This window comes from Argiope bruennichi, chromosome 2 (assembly GCF_947563725.1).
Source record: "Argiope bruennichi chromosome 2, qqArgBrue1.1, whole genome shotgun sequence".
Lineage (NCBI taxonomy): Eukaryota > Metazoa > Arthropoda > Arachnida > Araneae > Araneidae > Argiope > Argiope bruennichi.
In genome coordinates, this window is record NC_079152.1 from 136,606,147 (window position 1) to 136,618,139 (window position 11,993).

At 26.5% G+C, this 11,993-nt stretch overlaps 1 protein-coding gene across 1 annotated transcript; it reads right to left on the reverse strand.

Annotated features, from left to right (window-relative positions):
• LOC129954654 (all trans-polyprenyl-diphosphate synthase PDSS2-like) lies at nucleotides 1-10,883 on the reverse strand. The gene is made up of 5 exons (XM_056068159.1): nucleotides 10,187-10,883; nucleotides 7,894-8,227; nucleotides 3,958-4,206; nucleotides 2,738-2,905; nucleotides 1-259 (listed from the first exon to the last, which is right to left on the reverse strand). The coding sequence occupies exons 1-5, from the start codon at nucleotides 10,486-10,488 to the stop codon at nucleotides 107-109; spliced, it is 1,206 nt and encodes a 401-aa protein (XP_055924134.1). The 5' UTR covers nucleotides 10,489-10,883; the 3' UTR covers nucleotides 1-106.
• Nucleotides 10,884-11,993: the final 1,110 nt, after the last annotated feature.

The following is an 11,993-nucleotide window of genomic DNA, read 5'->3' on the forward strand; positions in this document are numbered from 1 at the left end:
TAAATTTAAGAATAAATTTATTTTCTAAATTTCTTTACATATAAAATAAAACATAAAAATAAATATTTTAGTTGTAACAAACACATAACATGAGAAAGAAGCACCTTTATCCCCTTATGGAACAGATAATATTGGACAAAGCTTTTGTGGCTGCTGATGATCCAAACAAAGACAACAAGTTTTCAGCTTGCTGAGAATAATGATTGAGTAGATCTTTTGATTTCTGAACACTGTCATCAGCCATAATCGATTTATGCAACTACAAAAAATAATAAAATAAAATTTGTAATATGAAAGTAATAAACAAAATGTTTATTAATTAGAGGCAGATTTCCAATTACATAACTAACTGTTTAGGGTTGCTGGGTTAAGTGGGAATATGTACAAGAAGGTTATAAAAAGAATGTTACTAACCTGTAGCTAAATAAATAAATATGTAAAAAAATTCTATGAATTATGATATATCAAAATAAGATTGAAATTTTATCAAGTAAAATTGATGTTTCCTGTCTGTTTCATTATAATGTTCACTTTATTATTACGATATTTATAAACTGCAAACACCTGCTTCAGTGATATTATGTACAAATGTAGATGTCTTGCAATCACATAACATAATAACTATAATAATAAATATATTTTCATAAAGTAAATTAAAACATTAATTTATATCATGCTGATTAAGGAAAAAAATATATTGAAATGTGAAACTAAATTGATCAATTTATTAAATGGCAGACCTCATTATTGCTAAAGCAGCAAAATGTCTAAACCTGTCACTACTGTTACTTTAAATAAAAGCAACAATTACAACAAATTCTGACAAAGATAATCATAATTTGCAAGTAATAAGGGCTCCCAAGGCAAGTAATAAGGTGAATATAATAAGTGTAAGAAAAAAAAAGTAAACAATGAAAGGTAATATATTAAAAAGGGATTTCCATCTTTTATTCTTACCATCATATAAACAACATTGTGTTCTGTAAGAATCTGAACAATTAAAATAGTCATTTTAATAATTGTTGTATGGGAATTAACTGTCAAATGCATACTTTAAAATAAAAGTAAATAATAATCTGTTTTTAATTTAATGAATTACTATTTTTATGCCAAATTTCTAAATGGAATTTACGAGAGATAACAGAAGATAGAAATTCTCTTTTTCAAGTCATGACTCATAAATTATGTAGAGAAAAAAATTATCTTAAAATTAATTGTATCATGAAACTCTTTTATCACGAAACAGTTTTAGGGATTTCAAATAATTTCTTCTGCACTCAGGAAAACAAAACCAATGTTTTTTTTTCTTCTTCTTTTTCCCCTTAAGTAAAGCAAACTGTTTTATAGTTTACAATTAACTTCTATTATAGGTTTAGTGCAAATGATAAATAAAATAGAGACTAAGAAAAGTTGTTCTCTCCAAATCCTCAGAAATCTCTATATTTTAATTTAAATGTATATAAGATTTTTTTGAAAAGGACAATTTTTAAACTATGCAATTAAAAACTGGTTACTTTAAACTGAATATTAAATTACACAACAGAATTAAATTACAGCCCATCATAATTTTTATTTTCTTACTTATAAAAACTTTTGAAATGAAATTAGATTTCATTTGAAACTGATTGAAGACCTTTAATACAAAAAATATTTTTTATTTATTTATTGTAAAGAACAAATAAATTCTAACAAGAACATATATAATTAAAACCTGATATTTACATCATACACATAAGATGTAAAGACATACATCACACACTCTATTAAAAAAAGATACAAGGAAAAAAAAAGAAAGAAAAGAAACAGAAGTTGATATTAAGGGATGTTTCTTTTTTTCATTAACCCTCCGGACATGGAAGAAAATATTTCAATAAGCAAACTCCACACGCATACAAACAAAAATAAATAAATAAAATAAAAATAATTTTTTTTCTCTTCTGAATTTGAAACATTCAATAAAATTCTGAACAAATTCATGAAAAATGATTTAATTAAAATACCATTATAAACAAAAAATAAAATAAATGTTAACACTGCTATCTTTTGAAAATTTCAGAAAGTGAATGCTTATCAAAAATCTAAAAAAATTCCCTGTTTCATGAAAAAAAAAAAAAAAAAAAAAATCAGCAGCAGCACATTATAATAACCTGATCACATATTAAATTAAATGAATTTGTAGGTTTATGATTTGCTATTTTATAAAAAATTACAGTAAAGAAAAAAAAAATTCAAAAATATTTCCATCTAGTATTTTTTAAAGATAAATAAATAAAATAAAATAAAGTAGATATGCTATGAATTAATTTCAGCTCTCAGAAATTTTACAGTATAAACTAGAAATTTTGATTAAAAATTGCAAAAATAGAAAGAAAAGGTTAAAGAATTTTCTCAAACATTTTGGCTATTTTTGCTTACAGCACTTTAACATAAAAGCAGTGTTTTTTTGGGGGGGGGGGGGGCATTAGCTTATTTTTTTAGTATTAATTTTATCACAACCTTGGTTTGATTGTATGAAAAAAATAATAAAATCTCAAAATAAATAAATAATTAAAATAAAAGAATAATTTCAAAAATTGTTACACATATCAAATACATATTTTCTTTTAATATCAAACTTCACAAGAATTATTTCAGAAAGCAAGCTTGTAATTTTTGTTGAAGGAAATACCTTCATTAATTCAGTAATTCTAGAAATTTCTAGGATTCAAGAAATTACTATAACTTAAAGTGAACTTACACTCTTATAGTCAAAATTTGACACATCCTCATTAATTTCTTGTCTGAGAGAGTCAATTTTAACTTGATTTTTCTCTAAATGGAATATAACAGGAATAGATGTTAAATCAAATTTACTTCCAGCTGGATAACTCATGTCATCAATGAATGGCAGTAGCTCTGAATAAACCTAAAAACATAAATTTAAAGAACATTCAAGCTTATTTTAGGAAATGAAAATGTTAAAATAACAAGTTAAAAATTTACGTATCAAACAAAGCAGTTCTGTATGCAACTAAATGTCCAGATTTTCTGGATGCTAACCAGGGTTCCTTCAGTTACTGGGTAGGAAAAAAATGGATAAAGATAAGGGAGAACCATTTATCTTGAAAATCATTCACTTCACCATTGATTTTTAATGGCTGCATAAGTATATACATAAACTTAATATCATTTATTCCTTAAAATAGTTCAACTATTTCTTTTTTTGTATTACAAAATTGGGAAGGACACTTATTCAAGACTAATTTTTTAAGAAATTCAATCAAATAATTCTTTTAAACTTTTTTCACCAGTTTTAAACTTATTGATACAGTTTTCAACAACTGATCACTTAATGATAGTAACAATATAAATCAACTCGCAGATGATAATAATATACAAAGATATTATGATACGAAATAAGGGAAGAGAATTTTTCAGAAACTAACTTTAAAAAAATTAAATGAACTACATCTGCTAAAAAAAATTAAAAATGAAGTATTTGATGAAAAGTATAAACAGTCATGTTATTTCAAATATGGATAATTTTGAGCACATCACTTCAAATCTGGGCAAATGCAAGATGTTTTTCAAATCCAAGGTTAAAGACCCCAAATTCAGGACTGTTTTGTTGATTCTGGAATAGGTTGCACATTTTAAATTAAAGCTCCAAAAGTCAAATTAGAATTTTTTGTCCTTTCTCAAACAACTAATTTATGAGTACATTTTCCTCAAAACATCTTGAATTAAAATCTTGTTTAGATTCTAAAGATATAAACTGCATATGAAAAAACAAATTAAAAAACTCAATCATATTAGTAGTTGTTTTCAAAACATGCTTATTAATTAGTAAGCTATTTAAAAAATATCTAATGTAAGCAGTTAAAACATTTGAAATTACAAAATTCGAATCTCTACACTAAAGAATTTAAGAAAATAAAATTATTATTTAATAAAGAATTAAGGTAATTAGCATATTACCTGCCAAGCTAATCCAAGATTTTCTCCAAATTCAAAGGCTTTTGACTGAAGCTCTTCATCAAAACCTGCTAATTCAAGAGTGGATTTACAACTGTTGCCTAAAAGACTTCCTGCACTCAACACACTCTTTTCTTCCCAGGTTGACAAATTCATTCCCTTGACTGGCAATGGGTTCCCATGTCTATCATGTTCTCCAAGAAACTCTGCTTGCATAAAATCAGCAATTGCTTTGGATATGAGATCAACAACCTAAAAAATTCAAAGGATCATTCATTAAAAAAATGTTAATATTATTAATATCAATGAATATATTTCTCATTAATATTTGAGCAGAACAGACACAAAAATATGTACCAAGTGTTCAATTTAACACCAAGAAACTTTGCTACCTAATTGTTGTAAAATTTATGTACAAAAGTTGTATGTAGAAAGTAGTGATAACTGTATTAACAGAAAAGAGATACATTTCCAAACTTATAATTAGCAACAGGACATGCTAAATATTTTTTTATAATTTTTAAAATTTGATTTTAAATATTAATAAATAAATAAATTTTTATTTATCTCTAAAGATTATCATGAATTTAATGGGATCAATTACAATTTATATGAACATATGCTGTTATTATCCACCACCCCTTATTATGAATATATTTCATTTTGAACAGGTTTAATATCATCATTCCTACCACACCCTTCACTGGAATTGCAATAAACAAATACATGAATAATGAAAACTGAGAATAACAGTAACAAAAAATTCATATAATAATATTAAAATCCTATAGTAAATAAGAGTTTCAGCTTTTAGTATGTAGAAAATAATGAGAAACTGCATAAGCATTAATGAATAATGTAACATATGTAGCACATTAGTGCTATGTTAAAAATTCTCTAAATTAAACAACTTTTATTTTAAATATATAATTTCATTAAATGGCATTTAAAATTAAAATTTTCTATTACATATAGTAATTATTTTTAAAATAACTTGGGATTATTTTCATGTAATAATGTGTAGGATATTGTTACACAATTGAGTGTAGGGCCGGCCATCTGGGGGGGGGGGGTTGGTGGATGCTATAAACCAGGGCCGCAACATCATCACAAACAAAAATAATGTTCAGAACAATAATTACAGGATAGAAAGAGGAGAAGAAGAAATTTAATGGGAACAATATATGGGTTTTAAAAATATGTGAAATTTTACAGATATATTACAGACTAGTAAAAAAGTAGATTTGTAGTTATTACCACACTTACTAGATTAAATTGCATATAATATTTTGATAATTTATACTACAAAATGTTTAATATTTCAAGATCTAATCATGTCCATGGCAAAGAAATATCACTCCAGATGTCAAAAAAGAAAATCAGCAAAAATGAAAAAAGAAGAGAAGCTAAATTTTAAGAGGTCACAAGTAGATTTGTTTTCTTGTCTATAAGGTAATTCTGGCAATTTTATTGCTTCAACTTCAGAAATAAAATTCAAACTTCAACTGGAAAAGAAAGTTCTGCACAAACAACACAATCTTGAATTAAAACTGTGAAATTCTTTGAAGAATCATTTGTTTATGCAAATATTATCAAATCAGAAAATAATATGATCAATTGAATATAAATTATCCAAATATATGGCCAAGTATTATAACTGATAAGTTTAGAATGTTTTCTATTAAAATCAGAACAATACAACATAAAAGAGTTTTTGCTAAGAATACTTAAGGTAGATCTTTTTCTACTAGGTACTACTTTTTTAAAAAAAAGTAGTAAATAGTCAATTTATTCAAAAACGCAAAACTCTGTATTTTGTTTTTTCTGTACATTATTTTCCAGAGGAAATGAAAAATATGAACGATTTATAGGTGGCTATAATAACTAGAGAAAGCTGCCAACTGTAATTCAAGACCATGAGTGTAATATTTGTTTCTTTAATTCATTTATTACTTAGAAAGAATTACAAAAATAAATAAATTTATGTCCGACTATCCATAAAACAAATCTAGTTAATATAAGTAAGGAAATGGAATGAGTTAAATTACTATTTCAAAGAAGTGTAGATATGATTCTATTTTTAGCATCTTCCACTTCAAGAAACCCATGAAATAATAGGAAGCCTAATAATGGAATTTTAATTGAATTCTAAATATATATGATTCTGTGCTAATGAATAATATAAATAGAATAAAAAATTCAAAAAATAGAATTTGCATTATTTAGCACATACATCACAAGAACAAATTATTCTTTGCATTAGAAAATAAAATTCTTAACAAAATTTAAGATAATATAAAAGCAGCCATGCACTACAATATTCAAATGGATTCTACTCCTGGTATTTCTCATAAGGAACAAACTTCAATCTTTATTAGGTATGTAAATTTTAAAGAGAAAAAATTAACAATTAAAGTCATTTATAGAGTTTATTGAAGTAACTGATGTGACTGGAGAAGGACTAGCAAAAACTATTTTGAAAATATTAAGTGAGCTTGATTTAGATATTATGGATTGTAGAGGAAGGCAATGGTAGCAACATGGAAGGGATATATAAAGATATATAGCCTAAAATAATTGATCTACATCCTCATGCAATTTATGTGCATTGTCTATCACACTCTTTTAATTGATTAATTTGTGATGTCGCTTCCAGTAGAATATATTGTAAAAAAATTTTTGGATATTGCAATGTTTATATTGCTTATTTTTTACATCTACAAAAAGATAAATTCCACAAAAGCATTTAAACACTCTTAAACCATTATACAACACTCTTTACAAAGCTAAAACAGATTTAGTTAAAGCAGTGTATATACAGTTTGAACAAACTTGTAATGCTCTAGAAGAATTTACTGATGCAAATAACGATAATACAGTGATATCTGAAGTTAAAAGTCTATTTGATTCAATACAAGAAATAACATTTATTTCAAGTTTAATAGTATAGTTGTAATATTATCCAAAATTAGCATCATCAATAAACTATTTCAAGCGAAAACAATTGTTCTCGACAGAGCTTTTAATTTAGACTGTAAAATTAAAACTGAAATCCAAATTTTAAGAACAAAATTGTGCACATTTTTAGACAGAGCAAAAGTGGTAGCATGTAATTTAAATATCTCAGAAAATTTCCTGAAAAACAAATTCAAAAAAGAGAAAACTTATATTCTAAAATAGCAGAGGTTGAAGTTATAGGAAACCCTGCTGAGAAGTTTAGATGTTATTTTATAAGAATGTAATTGATACTGTTATAGTACAGATAGAAGATCAATTTAAAAGTATTTCAAATTAATCACCAATATAAAAACTTTAGAAAAACATAAATCAGAAAAATGTTCCAAAAACTTTGTAATGTTTTATAACAAGAATGTAGAAATTGTTTTGTTACAATATTTGATTTTGAATGAAAGGGATATAAATAATACATAAGACATATTGCAATATGAACTAAATAATAATTGTAATGAGCTATATTTAGATGTATCAACAGTGTTAAAACTTTTCTTTACATTGTGGTTACAACAATAAAACCTGAGTACTCTTTCACCAAATAAAAATTAATAAAGAATTGTCATCAATCAAGCTTGTGTGCAGAATGCTTAAATGCAATGTGAAAAGATTATAATTTCCCTGAAGTAATTAATTGCAAAAATAAAATCACATTAAATTATTATTATTATTATTTGTACTTTACAAAAAATTTAGGATCCCAAATGTTTTCTTGCACCCAGGCCCCTTTATAAAGAGAGCTGGCTCAGATTGATTGTAATAATACATCAAATAATTTTCTTTATGCAGTAAACTTGAGGTATTACTGAGTAAGGAAGCAAAAGAAATACAAAGATTGTTATAAATAATTTCTACAATAACATTCATTAAACAATAGACATTTACAACTTATATAAATAACTAAACAAATTAAGCCTTTTATTTTACCTTACAATTCCTCAAGTTAGCCAAGCCTTTACAAGCATTTGCCAACAAATAATCTCCACTGAGAATGGATATTTTGTTTCCCAATTGGAGATCTTCTCTGGAATTTTCATCTGGAACAACAGTGGGGGATATGTTCAAAATACCCCTATGGATCAAATGAGCTGTATGGATCATTTCAGTAATTTCAGCCAGAGTCTGTTGTCGTGCAGTCACTCCAACTTCATTTACAGAATTTATATCTGTGCATGCTGCTGTGTGTCCAACTGCCTTTGATAGTAATAAAACAATCAATCCTCTGGTTTGTATGTTAGTACGTCCATGATATACTAGCCTCCTACAATTAAAATAAGGTATGTTTCAATTATGATCTGAAATAATCAGAATACAAGATTGAATTTGCTATAATCTTTTTAAATAAAGCAGCTTCCATCCTATTTAGAGTTAATATTCTGAAAACGAAACATTTAAGAGCATGTGATGTAAAAATTCTAATCTACCTAAATATGTAGTTTCAATTAATTACTATATTGTAACATTTGTTAGCTATGTCTAAATTAGAGACACACATTTAAAAATAATTATACACAATCATGAAAATATTTTAAACGTTGGCAGATTTATCAAATAAAACATTCATATTTTGGAAAGAAAAAAAAGCTTACATTGTTTTTAATGCTTTAATACGTATTACATTCTAGTAATTTAGTTTTAAACATAAAATTTTATGTTTAAAACTAAAAAATTTTTAGTTAATAAAGACAAAATTAAAATTAAAAGATTTTTAGTTAATAAATTTTTTTCTTAACTTATTAATTCAAGTTATATAAGTATTTAAGATTATTATTTGAAAGATGACTATCTTTAAATCATGTAAAAAGTAGCTTATTTGAATTCATTTCAGAAATAAATCACAAAGAGTTGTAAAAAATTATCATACCAAGCATAGTTAATTACTATTTAAAATCTTAACATGCTGTCAATAGTGAAATGCCATGTAATAAACTCTATATATCTTACTTTGCAATACTAGATCTCCATTCACTTTTCCCACCTTCTACTACTGCCTCCAAGAAAATTAATAATAATATTTTTTAAAATATGTTAGCCTTTTTCTCTTGAAATGATCAAAAAGATTTTAAAAATTTGTTGTAAAATAAATTATCATCATTGCAAAGTCATTTTTCAATATTCTAAATTGATATAAAATCATTTCTTTATGATAATTATTTGAAAGTTAGCAATTGAATACTTCATAATTTTGCTTATAATTGTGTGCAAACCTCACAATTTTGCTTTGCAAATTTAAAAAAAAAAAAAAAGACTAAAAAAAAATGCATTTTAAGTATTTAAAGCCTATACTTCCATTAAATTTATAATTATAAGTCCATCTAGTAAACTGTCACATGACAGCTACACATTGCCTCTCTTTATTAAAACAGATGAATCTCTATCAAATATAATCGGCTAAAAACATGGATACTCCATAGGCCAGATAAAACCTTCTAGTGGCCTTCTGGCAATGCAAATCTCTGAACTTTTTTTCGTCTCCAACTTTAAAAATCTAAAATTTTTAATTCAAACTCGACATTAGTAGAAACAAATTTTTATATATTGAAATAACAAGATGTTTAACTGGAGATTATTTTCCATAAATTGGTTTCAGTGTATCTTGCATAAAAATTTTTACCTTGAATTTAAAATAAAATGATTTAAAAAAAAAAAAACTTTCTTTAGCATAATCTACAGGAACAGTTTTAAAATTATAAAGCACCATAATTATAAAGCACCAGTTTTTTCTGAAATATAAAACTTGCAGATAGTAATTAATCAGGAATGTTATTAGAATAATGTTCTAAATTCATTTAAACAATACCTGGATTCGATTGGGCATCCTTTATACTTAAATTAAGACAAGAAATTAAACAATCTTCAAAATACTGTAAAAAAAAAGTCTTGAGGACTCACGGTTCCCTAGGTAGTCATCTACTTTATCTACTTAATATTCCATCTCTGGGAAAATATAATTTTTTACACAATTATATAGATTGCTGGATATAAATGAATAAATAATATGAATGGAATTCTCAATCTCTAAAAATAATAAGATCACATGCTTAAAAATTAAGACAATTTTTTTACACAGGATAGTAAATAATGCTATAAATTATGAAAAATTAATTCAATAAATCATGATAACTCTTACAAACATAATCAATTGTCTCAGTAAATAATATTTGTATAAATCAATTTAAAAACTTGATATTACTAGCTCTGAAATAATTAAAAAACTTACTTGGCAGTTTTTAAAATTGGATGATCAGTTCCCACTAATCTTCGAAGATTCATGGCCACGCTGGTGAACTCTTCACTTAGGAGACACTTAAGGCTGAAAAAGGTTGTTGGATGTCCAACTAATTTCTCCCCATCCAATACAGCTCGATTCCAATCGTGAGTTTTCGACGATGCTGACCATGTTGCAGAAGTTGATGCACCTATAGATACTTGAGATGCAACAGTTCTAGCGCATTTTGTTTCGTGATTACACACCAAAAATCGGAAATAACAAGCGCCGGGAATCAGTTTTCGAGAGAGCATCTTAAAAGAATACCAAGAAGGACTAATAACTCGGAAGACAGAAGTATCTGAGTGTCATCACAAAGGATCAAGGTGAATGACACAACGTAACCTGATTCAGCTGAAAGATTTCATAATTTGACACATAGCTTGAAGACATGTTTTGACCTATATTATACAAATTTCAAGTTTCATTTACAAAAACAGTGAAGGCTCTAAAAATCCAAACACTGTTTACAAAAATATGCAGATGGTTTAGAATCAAAATAAGTTTTCCCCCGATGGAAAAATTGACATTTCAAAAATCAAATGCAGTGCAGTCTATATTTACAATATACATACGTGTAGCAACAACAACAAGCGAGTTACTATACACAGGAAGTGATTACGATTGGACTTCCTCTTTCATATGGACTATTCCAGCGAGTTCGCAAATTGTACAGACTAAAGGTGGGTTCAGACGAGGCTTATTATTGCCGGCAATAGAAGGTCACGCCTACTTCAGGAAAATCACGTGACTGCAACGGGACAATGGCAAATGGTTGTCCCGTCGGGACAACTATTAGCCATTGTCCCGACACGTTGTCTCAACTGTTCACACGGGGACAATAGAGGGACAACAGTAGATAGACAATGTTTGCGCGCAATAAAAAGCCTCGTGTGAACCCACCTTAAGTCTATGGCAAAGGGTACCGACGTGCTCTGATTGGTTTAAGCCTTGGCATTTTTTTGGCAATGTTTTGCACTCATAATAGTGTAGTTATCGCTTATTTGGCTCACACCTTGTACCTTTTATTAGTTTTATAGAAGATACGAGTGAATATCAACCCGATCTAATTTTTGTTAATATAATTGTTTTCTCTAAATATTTGTTTTTAATGAAACATTATTTCAAACCAAATAGAAAACTATTTCAATCGTGAAAAACGTTTCTATTTCTAATTTATGAAACTAGTAATACAAGTAACTAATGTTATTAATGCACAGAAGTATAAAAACTATATGAACGGAATTATTCAACATATGATGCAGCAATTGAATTATTCTTATTTTGCTATGATTTTCGTGCCTTTATTAGATAATTTATGCAGTCATTGAAACTTGTCGCTGAACGTTTGTTACTTTCCCATCAACTACATATGGGGAGACGATTACTTAATGCCCAAAACGTATAAATATGTAAGCTTTAACAGAATATGTGATATCATAGCTAATATTTTTAGTTATATCAAAATAATATTAAGAAGAAACACACACAAAAAAATATTTTTAATAAATTGTAATTTTTATATTTCTTGAATTTAGATTTCAGGATTTGATCTTTTCAGCTGTATATGTGTTCCAGATTAATATTACATGTAAACCGTAAAAAATAGGGGGGGGGGGAATAATTTTACATATTTTATTTATTTTTATAAAAATATATTTCAGAGTAATAAATAATATTAAGAAATTTAATATAATTTTCAAAACTTTTATTAATTATTCCAAAATTTTTATTAAGAGATGTTAAAAAGAATTGTTTT

Coding starts and splice junctions, on each gene's coding strand:
- LOC129954654 (XM_056068159.1), bottom strand. CDS start 10,488: ATGCTCTCTCGAAAACTGATTCCCGGCGCTTGTTATTTCCGATTTTTG. Junction 8,228..10,186: donor CCAATTTTAAAAACTGCCAA/GTAAGTTTTTTA, acceptor TTTTAATTGTAG/GAGGCTAGTATATCATGGAC. Junction 260..2,737: donor CAAATTTTGACTATAAGAGT/GTAAGTTCACTT, acceptor TATTTTTTGTAG/TTGCATAAATCGATTATGGC.